General features: G+C 57.0%; 1 protein-coding gene across 1 annotated transcript in view; it reads left to right on the forward strand.

Annotated features, from left to right (window-relative positions):
• The first annotated feature begins 2056 nt into the window (after positions 1-2056).
• CLMN (calmin) overlaps positions 2057-24033 on the forward strand; it is a 66174-nt gene continuing 44197 nt past the window's right edge. Inside the window, exon 1 of the mRNA XM_058655375.1 lies at positions 2057-2231. Coding sequence (XP_058511358.1) covers positions 2150-2231 — 82 coding nt within the window. The 5' untranslated portion in view covers positions 2057-2149. The remainder of the gene's footprint in view (positions 2232-24033) is intronic.

A 24033-nucleotide genomic window follows, 5' to 3' on the forward strand; every position in this document is an offset into this window, starting at 1 on the left:
CTTTATGACGTCAGAGCTGGCTCAGAGCAGGCTCCCAGTCCGCTCTGAGAAGCACCACAAATTCTTTTCACCTCAGTTCCACAAAGGCTGGTGATCCAACATCTGATACACATCTGAAATCATGGTGGGCTAGCCCCTCACTGTTGGGGTGCTGTTACTACCTGGACAGTGACTCCCTAACCCCCGGTGATCCGGGAAGTCATCTCAGTATCCTGACAACTGCCTATTGCCTTGCTGGACACCCATACCACACCTGGTTCCTGGCGCGTGCCTCCACGGAGGGCCAGATTTATTGGAAAGTGAGTTACAGATAGAGATCTCTCATTGTGTGGTTCACTCCCCAGATGGCCAAAAAGGCCAGGACTGGGCTAGGCTAAAGCCAGGAACCACGAACTTCATCCGGGTTTCCCACATGAGTGCAGGGGCCCAAGGACTTGGGTCATCTCCTGACACTTCAGCAGGGGGCTGAATCAAAGGTGGAACAGCTGGGATGCAAAGCAGTGCCATGGCTTCGCCACAATAGGAGCCCCTCTCCTTGTTCTTTGCAAAGAAAATGATTTGAGCCCAACTATTGCCCCACAGCAACTATAGGAAATAAACGGAAGTTCCAAACCCAGGCAATGACCAGCAGATGGGGGGATGGGAGGCTGGGGTGACAGGGCTGCCCCCACCCTGGCTGCGTGGGGGGCAGAGGTAGGGCCTTCTGCTGCTGTGTGAAACAACCACAGGCAGGGCCATGAGTCAAAGGTGGAACAAGAGAGCTCCTTCCTCTACCTGGGCCGGGGTTGGGGGGATCCTGGCGGAGCGTGCATTCTTGTCTGCCCTGACCCCAGCCCAAACAGTGGTCTCAGCAGGGGTCCCTCTCTCATTTCAGGCTCAGCTCCAAGGTCAGTCCTTAGAGACCTGGGTGGTGTCCACTCCTCACTCCAGGTCTTACCCTGAGCTGAGGGTCTCCTCCCGTTGATGGGTTTATGGGGGGGTGAAAGGCAGGTGGACTGCTTGTAGAGCCCCTCTCCGTGGGGTACTGCCTGAAGGGCCTACCCACATGTTAGTTATTTCCGGCATTCCAGCCCACGAATCCAGGCCCATGTGTAAATGGTCAGCAAACCCTGCCCACTTTCCCCCCCCTCCTCCTGGAATGCTCCATCTTAAAAGGCATTTTCTGTGCAGCCTTAGGTGTCCTGGAAGGGGTAACTCTGTGGGGAGCAGGGAAGGCGCCTGGGACCCCATGTCTCAGGTCTCCAAGGCTTGGACAAGTTTCCCCATTCTAGCTGCAGAAAAACCAGGAGGCTCTGCCTGGGGCCCAAACGTGATAAGATCCAGAATTCCCGAAAGTTCAAAGAACTGACGGGGGGGGGGGGGAGAGAGGGGGAAGGCTGGGCCTTGCATTCACAGCAAGCACCCTCCCACCGGGCCCCAAGCCCTGCGCCCCGGCCTCCCGTCAAGGGACAGGCCCCAGTATCTGGACGCGCGGAAAAGGTTCTCCTCCCCGATGGTCCCACATTGGAGACACCCCTTCGCCTCCACACTCCTTCTCTCCCTCCCTTCGGTGGTCCCCCTCCTTCCCAAGCCGCCCACAGGGGCCAGGGAGGAGGAGGGGGCTCGCCTCTCAGGTTCCAGAGCGGCAAGGGATCCAGTATGGAGTGGGGGTCATCCTTGAGACCAAAGGGGGGCGCCGCAGGGTCGCAAGGAGGAGGGGACAGGGACCCGCAGTCTTTCCCGGCCCTGGCTGCGTCACTGGACCCACCACCCGTTGAGACATCACAATCTGGGGGGGGCCCGGACCCCGCGCCTCATCACTGCCCCTTTGCGACCCAACAATCCCACCCTCCTACACCCCGGAAAACAAAACAAAAAAGAGCCAGCGGCCCGCGCCCAGCCTCCCTCCCCGCCCCGCCCCGCCCCTCGCCCCGGGGCCCCCGCCCCCGGCTGGGGGAGTGCGCGCGAGCCGGGCGCCCCGCACCCGCCGCCCCGCGCCCGCCCGCTGTCCGCCCGTGGCGGGGGCGGCCCCGACCGCGCCAGCGCCCCGCCCGCCGCCCCGGCTCCGCGGCTCCGGCTCCGCGGCTCCGGCTCCGCGGCGCCCTCGCCGGTGCGCGCCGCCCGCCCGCCGCCCGCGCCCGCCCGCCGGCACTCCGGCCTCGCGCGCTTCATGGCTGCGCAGGAGTGGGACTGGTTCCAGCGCGAGGAGCTCATCGGGCATATCAGCGACATCCGAGTCCAGAACCTGCAAGGTAACGCGGCCCGCTGCTCCGGGAAGGGCTGCTCGGCCGCGAGCGAGGGACCTGGGCCGCCCCCGCACCTGGCGAGTGCGGCGGCTGCGCCGCGAGCGGGCTCCTGACCGGGCTGGCGGGGCTGAGGAGGAGGCTGGCCGGGGGACGACTGCTGCGTGGGGAGGGCCCCTATTTTTCCTTCAAGGGAACGCCGCCGCCATCCCCTACAGCCCCTGGGGCGACTTTGGAGAAGTTTGTTCCCGGGCTCCAGGGGGCGGTGGCCTAGGTCCTGGAGGGGAGGAGGAGAAGGCGCGGCTTCCCCTGTGCGCGCCGGAGTTTGTGTGTGTGTGTGTGTAAGTTTGTATGCGAGTGTGTGTGCATGTGTGTCCGAATGTCCGTGAGTCTGCGCACTTTCTGAGTCCCTGCCAGGGGAGGGGGACTGGATGGGGACGGGGGCTGAGGCGCCTAGGAAGGACCTGGCGGTCACTGTCTTGTGGACGCCGCCCCTCGCCCGCGGGTGCCCCACTGCCAGGTGGGAAGGGGCGGAGGAAGGACCCTTGGGCTGCCGGGCGCTGGACGCCCGGCAGAAGCGGCTGCCTTGGGGTAGCTGAGACAAGGTGAAAGGGAGTCTGCGTGGCCAGCTCTGTGTGTGAGAGTGTGACCAACTGGAGAAGTGGTCATCCTCCCTTCTACCTTCCAAAGAGTTTATTCAGTGTAGGCACTAAGAAAGCATAAATATGCTGGCATGAGAACAGCGACGCACAGACGTGTTCCCGAACATCCCCCCTCCGTTCCCTCTTTTCCCTTGGGCTCTGCCTGGCAGTGTCTTCCCAGGCGGGTGTTTTCATACTAGACTTTGTAAACTTGGGCACCTTTCCACTTCCGGCCTCTCCCCACTCACTTTTACCCGTACAGGTGAAGTTCTTCTAGGGTTTGGATTTCTAGAGACTGCACGGGTGGCTGGGTGGAGGGTGTAGAGGCTGTGGCACGCCATTCCCAGCAGGTGCGATAGCTTTATTGCTGGAAGTGTGGGAGCCTCAGGGGTTAGGGTGCAGGCTGGGGAGTGGTTGAGAAAGCCATTTAAACCTGACACCTGCTGGAGTGTTTCCTGGGAGACCATGTGGACATGCTCCGCCCCCTAGGTTGGGCAAGTGCAGCGCTTGCAGAGGTGATGGGAGGGGGCCAGGGGGTGGGTCCTGGAACCAGCCTGCTCTGGGGCTCCTCTGCCCTCCTCCTGCTGTGATTGATGCCAGAGGGTGCAGCTCTGGCTGGGGATGTTGCAAAGGGTCCCTTATGATACTAAGCCAAGTGCCCTGGGCTCTGTTGCCCAAGAGGAATGCCTGGCATCATCTTTGGGGGTGGGCATTAGTGTCTCTTGCTGAATTGGCATCTGGTTTGGGCTGTCAGGGTGTGTCCCTGTGTGTGTGTGTCTTAGGCAATCACTGGATGTTCAATAAGTAAGCTCAGGCAGCAACACTTGGTGGAAAACTTCCTTCTGCGCTCCTCCCGGGTCTGCTTCAAGGGTACAATGGACTGTCAGCAGTGCGGGCGCCTAGTTACCCCCAGATAGCTGGGGGAAGGGCTCACAGAACAGGGACCTTTGGAGTTGGTGCCTGACAGTTGGGTGGGAGCCCCTAAGCAGGCTCTTTTTCTCTTCCAGGGAGCCATCCTCACCTTGGGATGAGTTCAGCTACAATCTGAGCATCTGTAGGCTCTTTCATTGAGACAGAAACACACAGACACACGCATGACATGCACTAACCCTGTATGTAGATTCAGCAGATTTTTACATATGGGTACATCTGTATAACCAGCATCCAGATCCAGATCCCGGGAAAGAAGTCGGAACTGTAGGGCACTGCCTCAGTTTCCCTCACCTTCAGTAGCATCTGCCCAGCCCGCACACCACCGCCAGGGTAACCGCTGTTGTGGGCTTTTCTTCCGATGCCTGCTTTTGCCTCCAAGACTGAATCGTACCATAGATACTCTTGACCCGCGCCTGTTCCATGTTGTGGTGTGCTGGTCAGCCCGTGTGCTTGCTTGTGTCCATCCATAGCTCCTTGGAGCAGTCAGCTTCCCGGGGGTGGCTGGCTGTGCTGCTGCTGCTGGGGTTGGGGCCCCTGGCTTGCTCGCAGGTCCTGGGGCTGCAGTGTGATGGTGGAGCTGCCTGTGTGTTTTGAGAGGATGTCAGCCTTGTGTAGTTGCCGAGCTAGGTGTCTGCTCCTCATTGGTGAGGAGAGGCTGGGAATAGCCTTGGGGTCAGGAATCTTCCCTGGATTTTTCCCTTGGTGTCCCTGTTTGGTGGCTGACTGAATAACAGATACCGTTCCTTCTTGATTCTGTGCATCCAGAAGGTACCCCACGCCAAGCTTAGAGCATCTGCCCGAACCAGCTGGGAGATGTCACCGGCTGGATGTGCCCGGGTGTCAGCTATGGCACAGCCACCAGCAGGGGCCTGCTTGCCAGGGGGAGTCTGGGAGACAGGCAGACTTGGGGATGGAGGGACTGTGCTCCCTGGCAGGTATCTGTGGGTGTCATGGTGACAAGTACAGTGGGACTTCAGGAATCCAACTGAAGGGCCAGCCCCGTCTGCTGCCTTTTCCCCTAAGCTTTGGCTCTTGGGTGGCCCTGAGGCCACATAGGAGCGGCTGCCATGGGTCTGTGTGTTTGGGGTGACTTGGCGGTATGTCAGCCTCTGTTGCTCTGTCTTGTCCCAGACCGTGGGGCTCTGGAATCCACATAGCTGCTGTGATTATGATGTGGGAAGAGCATCTCCTGAGGAATGCTGGAATAGAGATGCCCTGACCTGTCTTTGGAGGTCAGCGGGCCAGGGAGAGCTCCCCCAGAAGGCCTGGTCCCCCACTTTCCTGTGTCAGCCCCAGGAGTGTGATGATATCACCCACACATGTTTCAGCACTGGCCGTGGAGACGTGCTGGAGCGTGGAACGATCCTCGGTGGGCTGTCTGGCCAAGGACCCCGCATGCCACCCTCCCTTGCAAGGGAAACAGGATGACCTTAGTGCAGAGGAAAAGCTGGTATTCCAGGCCAGGCCAGCCTCTGCCTGCCCTCCCCACATCCTCAAAGCTTCCAGAAGTAGAACTGAGGTTGGAGTTGGCTGGGGAACAGGGCTGTGTTCTGCAAGGACTGGTGTCCTTCCGACTGATGACAAGGTGACAAGGCCACTCAACGCACCCCTCCCTCTTGGCCACAGGGTCCGCCTGAGTTTCCCACTGCGGTGGGGGCTACTCTACCGCCGGGCAGTGGCAAGGGGCGTGGGGCTGGCCTTTAGAAGTCAGACACATCCATTCCGCCCCCATACCCACAGCCCCTTTCTGTTCAGTCTTGCTGGCGAGCCATAGTGCTGTGGCATCTTGGGGACAATGGAGAGTAAAACCCTGGCTCTGGCTTTTGGAGCTTGAGGTTGTGGCTGTCAGCTGGCCTTTCTGAGCTTGGTGAGTTCCATGTGGGGGTGATGCCTGCTGTGCGGTGCTCTGGGAAGGGCTGGGGGGCTTGAGGCTGTAATTCTTGCCCTCCTTGTTTTAGAGTGGCTCTGCCTGCCATCACAGGCTGTTCTCCCTGCTGGGGCAGGTGCTGCTCCTTCACTGCCCCCAGGCCCTACTGGCCGCTGCCCCTAGATGACCTCCTCAAGGTGAAGCCGAAGCTTGCATAACGTCACATGACTCCTAAGTGGCTCTGGGATGAGAACAGCCCTATAACCTGTGGCACTTGCTCCAAGAGGCCCATGCAGCGGCTCCCCTGTGCACTGTAGCACCCCATGGAGCTTGGGGTGGGAGTTTCCTGGGCTTGAGCATGGCAGCTCTTGTCCCTTGAACCCACTGCCCTCTCCCTTGCTCCATGGGCTCAGACCTGCACCTAGGCCCCACTATGGGTGCTCCCACTCTGCAGTAGCTTCTTGGTGTTGCTGGCCTTTGCCTCATCTCTTGTAATCCAGCCAGCCGCCTGCATGCACCTGTTTGTGGCCTGGGGGTTTGGGGCAATGGTTTGGCACACTGGACAGGCCTGGGTCCACCTTGGGACAACGCGCGCCCTTGGCCATGAATGCATGATGAGAAGCAGGTTGGCTGCACTGCTCCAGGAGGAAATTCAAGTGCCTTTGGCGTGTGGGGCCATCCATGATGTGGCTCAGCATGCCACGCTGGCCTCCCCTCCCACTCTCTGTCTCCGGCACCTTATCTCCCAGCCCTTTCCCTTATCTCTGTCTTGAGACCTTTTGTGCACTCAGGGCTGGTGTTGTCATGGGGTGTGCCCCTGTAACCACTGTCAGGTGGCGGCCAGAGAAGGGACAGCGAGGCAGGAGCCTGGTGTCCAGAGGCTGAGCTGAGCTCCAACAGCTGTGCTTTCTCTGGGCCCCGGCTAGGGTCTCCGGAGTGCAGGCAAAAGGCTGAGTCCTGCTGCCTTTGCCCTCCCTAACTGTGGAGTTGGCCACATGGGACCTCGCAGGCGTGGGGAAGCTGCAGGTAAGCCCAGGAGGCCGAGGCTGGAGCCTGGGTCCGGGGGTTGGTGCCAACTGGCTGTGGGATCGGGGGAGGGGGCAAGGGATATTTTCCCCTGCTGTTCCCATTTTCTCACTTCCTTCATGAGAAGGTTGGATGGTCAGACCCAGCCCCTGGGGAAAGTGGTGTGAGGGGAGGCAGGTCCCCACCCTACCTCGAACCACCTACACCCATGGATGGACGGCTGATGTGGGACTGTGAGGGGCTACCTTCCTGGGTTCAGTGCCGCGTCAAGCCCCAGAGGCTCATGTCTGCAGGGGCCCTGGGTACGAAAGGCCGTAATGTCTGAGCTTTGCTGTCAGGGTGCATGCCAATCAGTGGCTTTGTCGTTGGTTGCCCGGAAAGGTGGATGTGTCGGAGCCTGGGAGGTTTAGTGAGCGACTCAGTACAAGGCAAATGGGGTTCCCAGCCCCTTTACGCACATTTATGCTGAAGAACAGGGGTGCTCCGGGGCCAGTGAAGGTGGCAACCATCCTAGACGTGCCAGCACCCCCCGCCCCGGCCAGCAGCCATCTGCAGAGGACCGCGTTGCCTGGCAGGCCTTGCTGCCTGCTGGCCACGCAGCGTCTGGGCACCCCACTGCAGTCCCTGGGCCACGTGTCCTTTGGGTCTCATGCACAGGCCTTCCTGACCTCTGGGGCACTCTGGTGTTTAATTTTTGACTGGGACAGCTGAGACTCTGGGCAAAGTCCCCCTGCCCAACCAGCAGCCTGCCTGCATCCGAGCGGAAGAGGGAAAAATCCAGTAATTGTCTTCTTAGCGGCTGAACCATTTGAAGTGAACTCTCTGTTCCCATAGAAACTCTTTTTTGAAAAAAAATTTTTTTCCCTTCTCCATGCCTCTGTCTTTTTTAAACAGTGGTGGATTGTGTCGCTCACAGAAGGAATTAGAAGCAGCATCAGAAATCCCAAGTGTGCTGCTTTGTCCTGCTTGCTGCTGTGTCTCCTTTTCTTGCATTATTATTATTATTTTCTATCAAGGATTTATACAGCGTGGTCTCTGGACCAAGTATGGCCTCCTGCTTATGTTTGTAAATAAAGTTTTATCGGAATGCAGCCACACTTTATTGGTTCTTCCTGGTGAGGTGGGGGGCAGGGTCTGTATTTTGTAAACCTGGGGTGGGAGACGCTTCTGGTGACGGCAGTAGGGGGTGTTTGCCATGTGCCTGGCATGTTTTGGTGCCCTCTGGATCTGCACTGGCAAGGGACCTCTGCCCAGGGAGCCTGGTCACATCACAGTCCCTGAACCCTCCAAATTGCTGGGAGCTGGGGTGCTGGGTGGACAGGGCACCCTGGGAGGTTGAGATCAATGGGTGGTCTGGAACAGAGGGTGCTCACTGCAGCAGGGTGGGGGTCTAGGGTCCAGCCCTGAGGGTGAGTGCACCGGAGGGAGCGGTCTTGGGAGAGGCCTGCACTGGTGCCACCGTCTAGACGCTGCTGGGGTACTGCATCCTGGACACGGTGCCTACGTCGCAGTCCCCACACTGCTCTGACTCCCACCTTCTGCTCACACACATCACAGGAGGCAGTGCGTGAGACCTCAAGTCATTGGGTCCCCCCTACCCCTATGTGGGTGTCCCAGATTGAGTCCTGGGCTCCTGGCTTCAGCCTGGCCTCGCCTCGGCTGTTGCAAGCATCTGGGGAGTGAACCAGCGGATGGAAGATCTATATGCATGTCTTTGTCTCTCTGCACTTTAAGAAAGAATGAGAAAAGAAAAGCAGGGCTGGGGGCCTGTGGGGATGCAGGACGGGAGCTGACAGTCAGGAGACCCAGGAGCTCTGGAAGGCTGAAGTTAGGGGTACAGAGAAGGGGACCCTGTGGGAGTACGTGCCTGTCTTGGGCACTGTGATCTGCTGCGTGGAGATTTGAGTCCCTTCTGAGGTGAAGCAAAGCCAAGGAAAATTTGGGGAACTGATAGGAGTCCCAGAAGGCCTTTGGGGTTGACCAGCAGGACCATCAGCTCCTGCAGAGCCAGGGTCAATCTGGGAGGGCTTCCAGGGCTCAGCTAACAGATGATGTCACTCCACTCCTGCCTCCCTCTCCCGGGGGGTTCTCTAAGAAGGGTCAAGCTTTTGATATTTATATGCCTCTCCTCTTTTAAACTATTTTAAACCTCTGGGCTTGGACATGACATATTTCAAAGCTGAGAACTGGGGCTCTGAGCAAAGGGACTGAAGCCGTCAGGCGGCCCTGTCCAGCACCTCACCCCTCCTCCCCTCCCAGGCTTGTGTCCATCAGCCCTGACCCTGGAGCAGCTCATCCAGGCCTTTCCATGTTTACCTGCTTAGGTGGCATCCTCCACCTTGTTCCCTGCCCCGAAGTGTCTGGTCCCACTTAGTGCTGCAGGTCAGCCTCCTCCTGACCTTGGGTGTAAACTCCCGGCACCACCCGGCCTGCCTTCCTTAGGGGTGTCTCCGTGCTCCCCCCAGAAGTCACATCCTTTCTCATCATTGTACCTGTGCCTTCAAGGTCCTTCTCCATAAGACTAACTCCCTGAGTCCCTGTTTGGATCAAATTTACACCCTGGGGTTTCACAGTTGGCCCACCTGTGCATGCACCTACACCGGATGCAAGTGTGTTTGCATTGCCTGTCCCTGATACGGACGTGATCTTCGGAAGCACCTGCTGAATTGTAGGCTGACCCTGCCCTCACCCCAACAAGGATGTCCACAACCAAACCCCAAAACCTTGGTCAGGAGGGACTTGGCAGACATCAGTGCATGCAGGACATTTAGAGAGGGATGGGGTGACAGAAGCAGAAGGGAGAGTGGTGCCAAGGCTGGAGGAACCAGCCCCACCCCCAGGAGTGTGTTTGGTAAATGCCCAGGGTGGACATGGGAACCCAGCTGAATGTGGGGCCTGGGCTCTGTTACCAGGGACAGACAGCAGGCAGGCAGGAGAGAGGGACTTGCAGGGGCAATGGAGGAGGCCATGTGGCCCAACGTTCCCCAGGTGGGATGGGACGGGGCGATCCACCTGCTGTCTGTGCTGTGACGTGGCAACTTGCAGGTGCACACCCTGCTCTGGTGGCGGTGATGTCTCTACTCCTCCTTTGTTCTTTCTTTTCACATTTTATTTACAAAAACATTGAGAGAGGAAGAACATGCATGCTCCCATTCCCAGGGTTCACTCTCCCAGATACCCCTAATGGCCAGGGCTGGGACTGGAAGCTGTGATCTCCCCCCCGGGTCTCCTATGTGGATGGCAAGGAACCGACTGCTTGAGCCGTCATCCCTGAGCCCAGTGTGCGCCTTAACAGGGAGCTGGAGTCGGGAGCTGCAGCTGCGGAACGGAGTTGTGTGTTCCACTGTGGGTGCAGGTGTCCTAGTCAGTGGAGTTTCTAGGCCGTTCCCGACTTTCATTGACATCCTGTCAAATGCCAGAAGTCCAAAGTGAGGCAGACATGTTCAAGGGGACTCCAGTTCCCAGAGGGTGGAAAAATGGAAATTTTGGTCTCACCCCTGCGGTCCTGCAGTGTGAGTGACGTCATGTCATCCTTTTCGTCCACTTTCCTCTGGCCCCTTCTCCCTTCCTAGTTGAGGATGTGGTCAACCCCACACTCTTCCTGAGTGTGGTGCTGCTGTTGTCCCCAGGGACCCAGGAGCCCCCAGTGTCTTGGCGCCTGTGTCTTTGCCCTTTACGTCGGGCTGGGCCCTGGGCTGTCCTTCAAGTCTGGGCCTGAGTCCATGGCTTGGTTTCGACTGGTGTGATTTCTGCGCATGGCTTCTCTCTGACCTTCTACAACGGCCTTTATCTGACTGGTCATCCTCCTGGGCTGAACCTCTCATTTTCCTGTCTTTCTTATTCTTGGTCCCTTTTGAGTTTTGCTGTGCTGGCTGGGAGAACTGCATCAATTTATATTGCGTAGTTTAATCTCTTGCATTTTTAACTTGCAAGTCCTCTTTTGTCCTCCTCGGCCAAGCCCACCCTTGTTCATCACTGCAGTGGGAACGTCGGCGATGGGCAGGGAGGGCTAAACGGATCTTCAGTTTCCTGTCTGGGGACTCACCATCAGTCTGCTGGGGCTGTGCTGTGGTGCAGCAGGTTCAGCTGCCATGTACAATGCAGGCATCTCAGCACAGCACTGTGTGCCTGAGAAGGCAGCAGAAGACGCCCTGTTGCTCGGGCTGCTGCCATCTGTGCAGAGGACCAGGGTGGAGCTCCTGACTCCTGGCTTCGACCTGGCCCAGACCCTGCTGTTGTGGCCATTTGTGGGGAGTAAGCCAGAAGACCCCGGGGTCCTGAATGAGAAAGCTCCGTGGTCAACTTCTGAGCCTGCCACTGGCCAGTTGAGTGACTGCAGACCTTGCACCAGCCCCTCAGCACCCAGTTCTCATCTGAGAAATGCCGGTTTTCCCCCTTGTGGTGGTGAGGATTCAAGATAAAATACCCAGCGGGGTTCCAGTGCACAGTAGCTGCCCTGCAGACACGGCGGACAGAGGTAAACACACCGGCCACAGCCAGCAGCCGCACCACTGGGTTCAGCAGCATGTTCATCTGCCCCGAGCCTCGAGAAATGACACTGGGAGGAAGTAGCCCTCTTCCCCGCTGCCCCATCTGAGAGACACTCAGTCTCAACCAGGGCAGGGACAGGGACACAGGCCATGAGCATGAGGACAGGAGATGACAACGACCACCTGGCAACACGACCACGCCATCCGCTGTACTCCAAAGCACATGGAGGAGCAAAGCAGAAGTGACCCCATGGCACAGGTTGGCCTCAGAGCCAGCCCTCGTGCCAGCAGCGGTGGCTGGGAGAGCTCTTCAGAGTACAGACTGCAGACCCTGGGGACCCTGTTGCCGAGAGTCGTCCTCTGCTGCTTTTCTGCAAAGGAGGAACCCACTCCCACTCCAACTCCAAAGCCATGGCCTGCCCCGGGCTGGGCATTAGGCTCTGTGGATCAGTGTGACCTAACCACTAACATGAATTCCAGGAGCTCAAGTTCACGGACAGTTTCCCCTGCCTCTGCTGTCCCACCAGCTCCCATCCACTCCTCCCACCATTGCTCACCATCCTACCCCTCCACACAGCCTTGCATGACCCCTGAAACCAGGCCCTGGTCAGAAACCCCAGAGCCTTGGACCAAGCTGCTCAACAAGTGTTCGCAGGACGTCGTTGCTGAGAGCTTGGGCTGGTGACCTAACAACGGGCATCACCCTGGCAAACAGAAGCCAGGTTGCAACATGTGCACCTTGACACGTGGGGCAGTGTTCCACGGAGCCATCCCCTGGGGTCATGTGTCATTGTGTCACTTGTTGGCTTCTGCCCACCACTGTCCACCCATATAATGGACACAATTCACAGACCAGTTATTACATCAGCGATGGATCATCCACGAGCCTCCCATCAAAGGGTCTTTTGAGTGAGGGCGGCACGTGTGGTTGTGTTTGGGTCTGTGGCCAGCTCTTACCCTTTTATCTGCATATAGATGATCCCGCTAGTACACAAGGGGGCGGTGGTACCATTCCCTAGGAGAAAGGGGGACGTTTTGATTGACACACAATTGGTATTTTGTGAACTCAGCCAAGGCTCTGAAACCTCTTGCCAGAAGAGACCCATTCACAGAAGTCCTGCTCCTTAAGCCAACCGTGCCATTCCTAACACTCACATACCATGTGGTAGGAATGAGCCAGGGAGAGGGGAATGGCGGCAAGAGGGACAAGAAAGACAAAGGTCACATCGTTATGAAGGAAGGCCCTCCAACCCCCTTCCCCAGGCCCTCTTCCCACTCAGGCTGGACTAGTCCCCCTCTACACATTCTAGAACCTTCTTAACACTGCACTTACTCTTATCCACCTCACCACTAGCCAGTCTCCATCTCCCCGAGTCACACCTCCACCCACCCACCCAGCACAAGATCTTGCTACACAGCACCTTCTGTGTCATCAACTCCAGGAATCTGTTCCACCTCCAAAGGCGTCCCCACCTCTGGCTGGACAAGTTACACCAAGGGCTACCACTTGGCCTCAGAGTGCAGACTGCAAACTGATGTGACATGGTACAAACCTTCACACGCTGACCATGCCATCAATACATGCACCCCGCCTAAATGTCAGCCACTAGACAGGAAATAACTCTCTTCGACTTGAGATCTATGAAACACCGACGATTCCAAAGGCCCCGACCAGCAATCACCACCTCACAGGGCCCTTCCAACAATGTCCGCCAGGATCCCATTCAAGGCAGGAGCGACCAGCACCAGGAAGGATGTGTTGTTTGAAGTCTACAGCCAAACTTCAGGTCCAGGCCTGGCTTCAAAGGCCACCTGTGCCCACTCTACACATGGCAGCCCGTTCCTGTGGCTCAGTCACACTACAGTGTACAAATGCATGGACTCGGAGGGGCTGTGGGTGCCTGCGGACGTTTGCCCTTTACCTCCCCAAAGGTGTCTCCACAACGCTCCTCCCTCTGAGTTAGACAAGCCTCCAAGCCCCCGGGGCGGAGCAAGTCAGAGGGAGACGGGGGCAGCAGAGAGAATCTTCCGTTTTGCCAGGAAGAAGTGGAGAAGAACCAAGCCCTACTCCTTCCTCTGAGCGCCAACCCACCCAGGTGGTTAGGGTCACTGCCCTACAGAGCACCAGCAATGGTGCCAGGTGCTCCAGCCAGGAGGCACACGGATCCCCATACACACCTAGCCAGAGCAGCTTAGCTCACCCACGTGTGAGAGCCAAGGCCCATGGAAGGGCTCAGGGGGAGTTCCAGGCTGCAGGTGCAACAAATGGTGTGGCTGAGAGAATGGGCATCAGGTGGGAGCTCCACACCTGCCCGCCTTGCCATAACCATGAGTCTCCAAGGTCAGACCTAGGAGGCCCCGACTGGCTGGCATCCTACCTGACTGCACATAGGCCAGGGGAAGAAGGGAGACAATGAGTGCCTCACTATGGCCGCCTACCAATGCTACTGAACTTCATGCATGGCCCGGGGCAGGCCATGGCTTTGGAGTTGGAGTGGGAGTGGGTTCCTCCTTTGCAGAAAAGCAGCAGAGGACGACTCTCGGCAACAGGGTCCCCAGGGTCTGCAGTCTGTACTCTGAAGAGCTCTCCCAGCCACCGCTGCTGGCACGAGGGCTGGCTCTGAGGCCAACCTGTGCCATGGGGTCACTTCTGCTTTGCTCCTCCATGTGCTTTGGAGTACAGCGGATGGCGTGGTCGTGTTGCCAGGTGGTCGTTGTCATCTCCTGTCCTCATGCTCATGGCCTGTGTCCCTGTCCCTGCCCTGGTTGAGACTGAGTGTCTCTCAGATGGGGCAGCGGGGAAGAGGGCTACTTCCTCCCAGTGTCATTTCTCGAGGCTCGGGGCAGATGAACATGCTGCTGAACCCAGTGGTGCGGCTGCTGGCTGTGGCCGGTGTGTTTACCTCTGTCCGCCGTGTCTGCAGGGCAGCTACTGTGCACTGGAACCCCGCTGGGTATTTTATCTTGAATCCTCACCACCACAAGGGGGAAAACCGGCATTTCTCAGATGAGAACTGGGTGCTGAGGGGCTGGTGCAAGGTCCGCAGTCACTCAACTGGCCAGTGGCAGGCTCAGAAGTTGACCACGGAGCTTTCTCATTCAGGACACTGGGCTCTTGCCATGAAGCCATACCAGTCTCCAGCAGCATCGAGTCTGCGTGTGAATGGTGGACATGGGGCCCTGGCCTTAGGCATGCACCCCTTTTTGACCCCAGCTTCTGTGTGTAGACTAAAGGGAAAATTTACTCTTATTTTTTGAAAATGAAGACAGACACAGATCAAGCTTCTGTCCTTTGCCACAAATGGCCACGATGGCTTGGCTGGGCCAGGCCCAAGCCAGGAGACTAGGCCTCCATTGGAGCCTCCCTCCTGGGTGTCAGGGGCCCACTTACTCATGGAACTTGCTGGAGGCCAGAGCCTGTCTTGTGGGTAGTGTGCATACAGCCAGCCCTTGCGTGGCAGAGAGTATCATCCACAGGGGGACTTTCCCACTTGGTCAATTGCTGCTTTTGTTCTAAAAGTTTCCCAACTGTGTTCTGGGGTCAGCCTTCTTAACACTGGAGAATAAGGGGCCTCACCCAGCCAAACGAATAGTCCCATCTGGGGCCCAAGGTCTCCCCCTGGAAGGCCCTCTCTTAGCCCAGTTGCAGCCTCGTGGTGGCCAGGAGATGACATCATTGTGTTCTCCCTGCTTTGTGTCATCTTTGTCCTGCTTCTGCTTGTCTGATTGGTGGAGGAGGGGAAGGGGGCAGCCCTGAGCTCTGGCCTCAGGCCTGGGGAGGAATGAGCTGCAGGGCCCCGAGCATATTACAGGAAGTTGCCCAGGTCTTCTGCCTGTGGAAACCTCTGCTTTCCTTTCCAAAAATCACTGACAGGTCGCGGGGTCTTGGTGGGGAGGGGGATGCTGCCCAGGACTTCCTGGGACTCCCCTCTTCCAAGGCCGCTGGAATGGACTCTGTGTGCCCATGTGCTGTTATTTGAGGCCTGCTGAGTCCACAGAGTACAAGGCCAAAGCCAGGAGACTGGAACTCTATCTTGGTCTCCCACTTGGGTGCAGGGACACAAACATTTGGTTCGTCTTCCACTGCTGTCCCAGGCACATTAGCAGGGAGCAGGATCAGAAGGGGAGCAGCCGGGACTGGCACCAGTTCTACAAGATGCCAGTGTGACTTAACCTGCTGGTAAAGAGAGAAGACCACAGGTTTTGAGCAGGGTAGCTCCCTAACGGTGCCCTGCGTGCCCTGTGAAACAGAAGTGTCCAAGGTGGCCTTTTCGGTTCTGTGATCCAAAGGAGTGTTTCCTGAGCTGATCTTTGAAATTCCTTCCCCATAAAACCGGGATCCCCACTGAGCCCTGGGCACAGACTGAGCTTGTAAATGTGGCTTTATAGACTTCCAGGGCTAGTAAAGTGAGGCTTGTGGGGTGAGCTGCAGGCGGGAGTCTGAGGCCGCCTCTTCATTGCAGCCTGCCTCTGCCCGGGCCCTGTGCCCCTCGGCCCTCGCCAGGAGCGCCCCAGTCACTGTTCCTTGTGCTCTGTTCCCACTGTAGATGGGAAGATTCGGGAACACAGGTCCTGCAGTCTCAGCTCGCAGGGGCTGACTCCGGATTGGTCTTGGGGTTGGCTGTGAGTTACAGAACACCCAAAAAAACAATTGTTTTCCCCTCTGTCACATGAACACAACAGTTCCTGCCTGCCTTGCTGTGGGAATGACACAGGACGATGGCTGTGCAGCCATGTGTGAGAGCGTTCACCCCTGCCCCTGAGCGGTGCTTTTGTCACCTGTGTTTCCAGTAATGGTTAATCACATCTTGGCCAAGCAGACGGCGGGGAGGACATCACGAAGCAAGGACACAAGCCTGCCTGCCCTGCCGTTAGTGCCCACCGAGCAGCCAGGCTCCTGGATCTCTGTAGCAGCTCCCCCCTGTCCTTGCTTCCAGCCACGCTCTCCTTGTCCTGGTTGGCAGGCGGGGGAGCGGGTCAGGGCTGCAGTCCTGAGAGATTTGCCCCAGTCCTCTGGCCAGGAGAGGTGGGTGCTCAGACAATGAGGGTTCGGGTCTGCATCCCAGATGCTCATTGCTTTGTGTAGGGGCTGATCTAGGTGCACCTGAGGCCAGGACAGTGGGAGGGGATGCACCCTTGGGAGTGGCCTGAGCGAGGTCGTGTGTGACGATCTGTACCCTTTTCCCTGGATGCTATGGGGGTGTCAGGACAGCTGCTGCATCTGGGGTTGCATGGGCAGGGAGTTGATGGAACGCTGCTGAGTGCCAGCCTGGGGCCTGGCTGACCTTCCAGTGTATTCTGTTCCCGTATCAGGCCTGGTTGAAAAATACCTGGACAGGGTTGTACCCAAAGGGTCTGGGACCCATTGGCAGTGGCCCTCCTGGGCTCCATGGCATGCCCTGCGGACATGAAGGCCCAAGGTGCCTTTCCCTGGGGTCTGGAGCAATACCCTGAGCTCTGCCTATGAGCAGGGGTCATGCCCAGGTGTGGGCTGGGGTGTGCTGTTTTCCCTCCTTGTGAGTATTGCTGGGTTCTTTCACAAAGTATGGTTGGTTGTTTTTTTTTGGTTGTTGTTTTGTTTTGTTTTGTTTTTTACCAAAAACAGAAAGTATTTTTAACAATGAGCCTTTAGCATCCTGCTTGGTATATGGGCTGCCCCCATTGCCCCCGCCATGCCCTGCCCATAGCTTCTATGCACATCCACCTGCTTGAGTTTGGGGTCTCCCTCGTAACCTAGAGGACGTAAATTACAGTGTATGAGCGATGTGCGTGCCGTGAGGAGCTCACTTGGGTGGGGTCAAGACTGGCCAGCTTCCCCAGGGCGTGAAGTGTCTGCACTCCCTGGAAGCTGGCCTTCTACTTTGGACTTTGGGGTCTTTTCCAGGCTGCTCTGTTGTGTGCTGTGGTGCTGAGCTTGGTCGCTTGATAGGTCAGGGCTGTCATGTGTGCTGTCAACTTGCAGTGAGCTTATTTGGGACCCACCCCATGGTGTGTCGGGCACATCTGTGTTAGCTTCATGGCTCTCACATCTCAGGGATAATGGTTTGACAAAGGGCTGCGTGGGAAGCTGTCACCAGCGGCCCTCCCCGTGTGTCTGTCCTCATCTGAAAGTGGAACAGGGTGCGCTTTGCTGCGTAGTCTGATTGATTGGTTATGACTGCCTCTAGAAGGATTTCCCGCCAACTCTGTGGGAAGGCATGCTGGGTTTGATCAGCAGTGTCTGCCAGGGCACAGGCCAGGGAGTTTAACAGGAGGGAAATATTCAAATCCCAAGGACTAAATTATCTCCAAGTCTCTCTGTTGGTCTCTGTGATTATAAACTGTTCCTAGAGCTGGCTATGTAATCTGTGGAGTCCAAGGAAACATGACCGAGGGAAGACATTTCCTGGGGCCTAGGGTGCTTGCCGAGGGCCAGATTCAGTGCCCACGGGCATCTTAGCCGCACCCTCCCACCCTGGTGTGTGTGTGAGAGAGATGGTCTCCCCAACCCCGCTACCATCCTCCCTTGTTTGGTCCCGCCCTCTGTCCCCCTACCCAACCTCTGCCATCTGTCTGCTCTATTGGCTTACCTCCTCACCCACCAGCTCTCCTCCCGGGCCAGCCCTTCCCCTACCACTGATCCCTGGTCATGCACCTGTGGCCGTCCTAGGGTTGAGTTTGGCCCACCCCACATGGAAGTTGAATTTAGTGGCTGTTATGTGCCTGTGCTCCCCCAGGGGCTGGGAGGCCTGTGAGGCCTGGCTGTCCCACAGGCTTCCCTTGCCTGCCCTCTCTGGGCAGCACATTGTCATTAAGCGCCTGCTGTATGCCAGACATGGCTGTAGGTGCTTGACAAGACAGGCTGAGTCTGGCTCCCTCAGATCTTCATGTCTTAGTGTCGGGGGGTGAACAGGTGCGCAGTCCATCAGAAGCTAGAGGCTGGGTGTGCATGGAGAGAAATAAAGACAAGTCAAGGGGTGCAGCATGATGGGTGCGGGAAGCAGCTGCCCCTCCAACGTGTCTGGCCCTGGTGGCTGTGTCGCCTTCACAGCCAAGGGGGCTTTGCAGGATGACTGATATGGGCCTGGGGAGCAGTGGCCCCAGGCCACTCAGGCTTACAGGATTGTGACTACAGGGCCAGAGGCAGCATGCCAGAACCTGAGAAAAAGTTGAAGCTGGAGGGGAAGCCAAGGAATGTGGGTGCATTCTAGAAGTTTACAAAGCAAGTCAGATTGCCCTCTAGAACCATCAGCAGGAGTGTAGTGTTGCTCTTGGCCTGATGAGACTCATGTCAGGGTTCTGACCTCGAAGGACTGTAAGGTGATGGCATTCTTGGAAGTCACCAGATCTGTGGTTGTTATAGCAACAGGTGGACATCAGTTACAGGAAGCTATTTGTTGCTAGTGGTACCACTTGGCCAAGAGGCAGATGCAGTGTAGAGATGACGTAGAGCTTAGAGAGCAAGTATGCCGGTCCTGGGAACAGCAGGTGCAGCGGCCCTGAGTGAGGATGAACTGGACTGGGTGGCGAGTCGTTCTTACATTGTGGGTCACTCCTGAGCCATGTAAGCACACTGACCCTTATCCCAGCAGGCCTCAGCTCCCTGCTGATCTCAGCTTCTGCAGTCCGTCCCCCTCCCATGGGGCCACAGCTGCTGCTCTGGGCCACTCCCCACACAGGGTCCTGGCACCAGGCCTGGCCAACAGAGGTCAGATATTTACTGAATGAGCGATGGTTCTGGTCTCACAACACAGGACTCTGGAGCCCCCTGTGTCACCCCCAGCTTTCAGCCCTGGATGAGACCCAAGTCACCCAAGGTGAGTACTTCAGCCCCCACAAGCCATCCCTTCCTCCCAATAGCCAGGGGAAGGGGAGCCCCAGCCTCTCCTGGGGTTGCATCAGGTAGGAGCCCAGCAGCAGTCTCAGAAGGGTATGTCAAGACGGAAGGGGAAAGGGAGGGGTAGTGCTGTGGCTCAACAGGGTAATATGCCATCTTGTGGCACCAGCATCCCACATGGGGGCTGAATTTGTGTCCTGGCTGCCCCACTTCCCATCCTGCTCCCTGCTTGTGGCCTGGGAAAGCAGTCGAGGATGGCCCAAAGCCTTGGGACCCTGAACCTGTGTGGGAGACCTGGAAGAAGTTCCTGGCTCCTGGCTTTGGATCAGCTCAGCTCTGGCCATTTTGGCCGTTTGGAGAGTGAACCAGCAGATGGAAGACCTCTCTCTCTTTCCTCCTCTCTGTAAATCTGCCTTTGAAATAAAAATACATCTTTTTAAAAAAAATGGGGCTGGGAGGAGGAGGGTGTGCAGGCCCTGTCCTAGCGCTCCAGACCTCTCTGAGAGGTGGGATCCTTTCTTAACCAGCTCATTGGCCTGAGAGGACAGTGCAGGGGCAGGTAGGTGAGGGGAGGCAGCTGGCGACACTTAGCTCCAAGGCTGCCTGACCTGCCTTCTCCACCAGCAGGTTGGAGGCCAACCTGGGGTGCCAGGCCTGCCAGGGATGTGCCCACATCCCTCTGCTCCTGAAGACTTTGTGTCCTGCCGCCTCATTCCCGTCTCCTTTCCTGCTGCCCTCCCTGCTGTAATCTGCCATGACCCCACACAAGCAGGGCCTGTGCACCTTGCGTGCCTGGCATGTATTAGGTGCCTAGCAAATCTTTGGTGGCAGTGGGTGAACCCAGTGCCATCCCTAGCCATTTCCGGTTCTTTGTCAGGTGGACTGCGCCTCTAGGCTGTGTGGGGCAAGGGGTTGGGAAACTGGGCTTGGGGACAGCCTCCCACCAGACTGCTTGCCGCACCTGCTCTTTGCATTCTCTCCAGCCAGGTCGTGGGGCTGGCCCCTCCCCCTGCTTGCACGACGCTTTTGCTGGAATGCTGAGTGAGAACAAGCCCAGCAGGCAATAGGAGCAACACCTGCCTCTGAAGTTCTCCATGCTGGCAATTTCCTTCCTTGCCAGGCAGAACCACCTGGGTGGGCCTGATCTCTGGAGACTGCACATGTGTGTGATGGCCCCACAGGTTGGGGAAGGAGCAGCTCAGCCAGGGCATCTGTAATCACTGTCCTTGTGACTTTGTTTTCTCATTGCCTAAGCCGCAGAGGGCTGGGCACCTGTGTGGCTCTGCTCTTCCCAGCTAAACCCTGGAGCTCAGCTAGGCTCAGAGTGTGTGTGTGTGTGTGTGTGTGTGTGTGTGTGTGTGTGTGTGTGAGATTGGCAGACAAACCAGAGACTGTGGGGAAGTAAGAAGTGTGGGAAGGGCCGAAGGGCCGTTCCTCTAGCTTTGCAGATCTGTTCTGGGTACAGGCCGATGCGCCTTTGCCTCCAGTGCCTCTTGGTTTTGCTGCTGCTTGGCAGCACTTCATGCCGCTTGGCTGTGCTGGGATGGAGTTAGCCTTGCCCATGAGGGAGTAGCCCCGGGCCTCCTGCCCCTGCCTCCCCAGCATCCTGTGCTCTGCCAGCCTGCCTTCCGGAGCTTTCTCTTCTCACCCCTCCGTCTCTATTAATCCCAAATCCCAGCAAGTCCTGGCTCCCTGGGGACCTGGTGTTTTCACTGGGGCTGGTACCCCTGCTCATCGCCTCCCTGCACCTGCTGGGCAGTGAAGGCAAAAGAACATCTCTGTACCTCTGAAAGTGCCCAGGGGATGAACTGTTCTTGAGCCTTGGACCTGAAGCTGCCCAAAGTCAAGGGCATTGGCTTTGAGAAGGAAAAAAGATCAGTATGCCCCCAGAGGAGGGCTGTAACTGCCCTCTCTGTAACCCAGGAGCATGGGGTCTTTGGGGGCAGAGCTGTTCTTGTTTCTGTTGTTGTTATTTAAAAATCATTCTAGAGGAGGTTGCAGAGTCTCAGGAGACTTTTTAAAAATAGTGGAGTTTCTGGTTTGGAAAGTAGAACAAGTCCACAGTCTAAAATAGAGAAAATAGCCAGAAGATGAAGAAAATAAAAGTCATCCTGTACAGTGCCACCCAGAAATGACAGCTATCAAAATATTCTGATGTGTTGTTCTTTTCAAGCTTGCTCCCCTGGAAAGGTATCTAGAGCTTTAATCTAAACAACATGGGCTATGAAAGATATGAATTTATATACAGAGCTGAACATTCTGGTGAACTTGAGCTGGCTCCTTAATTCTGTCCAAAGGTCAGCGTCCTAGTCTGTGAAATGGGCGTAAAACTAGAGCTTGCTTGCAGGTTGCTCAGCATGCAGGAAACAGCCGCTGGTGGCGTCAGGTGCTCGGCTACCCAAATTTGGATCCTGCTTTTTCCTCCCCAAGTTTCAGATGCACAAGCATCGCTTCTGTGGCCACACAGGCTTCCGGCCCGGCGTGGATTACAGCACCATTTGCATCTAGGTCTTGCATGGTTCTCTGCCCTGCTTGGTCCCAGCCTCCTTGCAGATGCACTCCTGTCCCCATTTCAGGAGGTCTTTAAGGACGTGTCCTAGGCCGAGATATACTGGGCCACAGGCCATGGGAGTTCCTCCCTGGAGCTCTGGGTCACGTGTGTCCATGGTGTTCTCCAACGCTGGGCTGTGCGCTTGCCTTTCCCCAGTGGGGTTGGCAGGAGCCACTGAGGCCCCACCCCTTCGTCTGCTCCTGCTACTGCTGTTTATTTGCACGGGAGACCCTCTGCAGCCAGGCCTGCCTCTAGGAGGTCCCGGGAAGAGGAAAGGGATCCTCTGGCCCTTGATGTGTCCAGGGAGGATGCGTGTGTCTGTGTTATGGTTTGTTATTTATTTTGGGGCCCAGGCGCACAGCCTCAGTGATTAGTCAGCTCTGGGAGGGGCAGGAGCCGTGGGCAACACAGATCCGTGTGGGCGGAGGCATCTGTCTCCAGGGCCCCAGGGAACAGGTGGTTTACTGGATGGGGATCCAAGCCCCAGACAGACAGGAAGTTCCACTGAGCCTGTGCTCAGCTTGGGAGTGGGGCAAATGTTGTCACCAGCAACCAGGGACCCTGCCCCAGCCCCAGCCCCCCTGGCAAGCTGAAGCAATTTCCAAGGTAGTTTCTTTGATCTTTGCTCTGATCCTCCCTGGGAGGAGGAGGTGAAGCCGTGGGTGGAGGTCGGCCAGGGTGGAGTCTGGCAGTGGCCTGGGAGGGTGTTTCTGGAGGTGACAGGTGCATCCTCTGTGGTGGCAACACAGCAGTTCTGTGCATCAAGGAGGAGCACGCGCGCCCCAGTGCTTCGTGTCCTCCAGCCCCGTCTTGTTCCGACTGCCCCAGCGTGGGTGCAGCATCTGCTCCATGCCGGAAGCTGGGGTAGGGATGAGACATGTGCTGAAGGACAGCTTGGTGGTGTTAGTTGTTCACAGTGTTAACAAAAAGCTGCATGAGTATATGATCACCAAGTCAGTGCTTTGGAAACACAGGAGGGCGTGGGCATGGGGAGACGCGTTTCAGACTCCGCTTGAGACACCCACATCAGAATACCTGGGTTGGAGTCCCAGCTCCACTCTCGCTTCAGCTTGCTGTTCATGCTCCCTCTGGGAGGCAGTGGTGTTGACGCTAGCTCCTACCTCCAGGTGAGACCTGGGTGACGTTCCTGGCTCTTGATGGTGGCTTGGCCTCACCCAGCTCAGCGGTTGTGGGCAGATGGGAGATCTCTGACTCTTGGTTTCTCTGCCTTCCAAATAAATCTAAAAATCAAGTAAATGCATTTTTAAAAGGGAAAGAGCGTGTGCGCACACACACATGTGCACACACACATACACACCCACACTACCTTAGAGTTTGGTGGGCTGGGGATGAGGTACAGTCCCCCTGACAGGGCTGCAGGTGCCATCAACCAAGAGGAACGTACAGGAGATGGCCAAGTGCCTGGACCTTTGTCACCAAGGTGCACTTGGGTGTCCGTGAAGGGGTCTAAGACAGCAGTGTCCTGGGTGTGACCAAAACACCTTCCTCTTCTCCAGCAGCCTGGAGTAAGCTGGTTGCTGGCTTTGGCCTGACACAGCCCTGGTCTTTGTAGCCATCTGGGGAGTGAACCAGCAGATGAAAACTCTGTTTCTCCCTTTCTCGCTGTAACTCAAATAAATAAAATTGGTTTGAAAAGGCAGGAGGGGAAGGCAACAACACAGGATGAGTGTGGTGGCAGAAAGTGGGTCTCGCTGGATGGGGACTCCATATGGAGGAGGAGCAGGGGGTCTCTGCAGTAACTTGAGACTGTCACACTTCAAAGATGGACTGATGAGGCCCTTAGCTACCGAGCCCTGCAGCTGAGTGACACTGTGCAAGGGTCTGTGGTGTTGCTGTCCCACCTGGTACAAAGGATCAGGCCACATCGTACCAGCCTGGGGAATTCATGATTTGAGTTGTAGTCTCCATTGGGTGTGCACAATCAGTCTGTCCTGAGTGGGGAGCTTGTATATGTGATGTGTTCTGCATGGCTTGGCAACCGAAAGGAACTGCCAGTTGTCCCCAGGGACACATCATCCCAGGCTAAGAGCCTTGCATTTCAGAAGCGACCACCGCCTTCTGCCCAACCCACTCCCCCAGCTGTACTCCTCTGGCTGGATTCATTTTGCACCTGACTCTTACTCCGGGGAACAGTCTACATATTTACACCTTTTACCAATGGATGGTTGACTTCTCGGGATCAGACTGCAGCCCTCTCTGCTCTGTCCGTAAGATGCTTGTCTTGGCTGTATCACATCTTGGTTGGACCACAGCAGGGCTAGTGAATGTTGGAAGTCACATGTGACTGTCTTAGAATGATCTCGCAAGGTGCACTTGGGTGTCCGTGAAGGGGTCTAAGACAGCAGTGTCCTGGGTGTGACCAAAACACCTTTCTCTTCTCCAGCAGCCTGCAAGGAGGTGACATGGGGCAGCTGTGGCTGGGCAGAGGCGGGTAGCTCCCCAAGGGCTGTGTTTGCCACTTGACCA

Source organism: Ochotona princeps, chromosome 26 (genome assembly GCF_030435755.1).
Source record: "Ochotona princeps isolate mOchPri1 chromosome 26, mOchPri1.hap1, whole genome shotgun sequence".
Taxonomy (NCBI): domain Eukaryota; kingdom Metazoa; phylum Chordata; class Mammalia; order Lagomorpha; family Ochotonidae; genus Ochotona; species Ochotona princeps.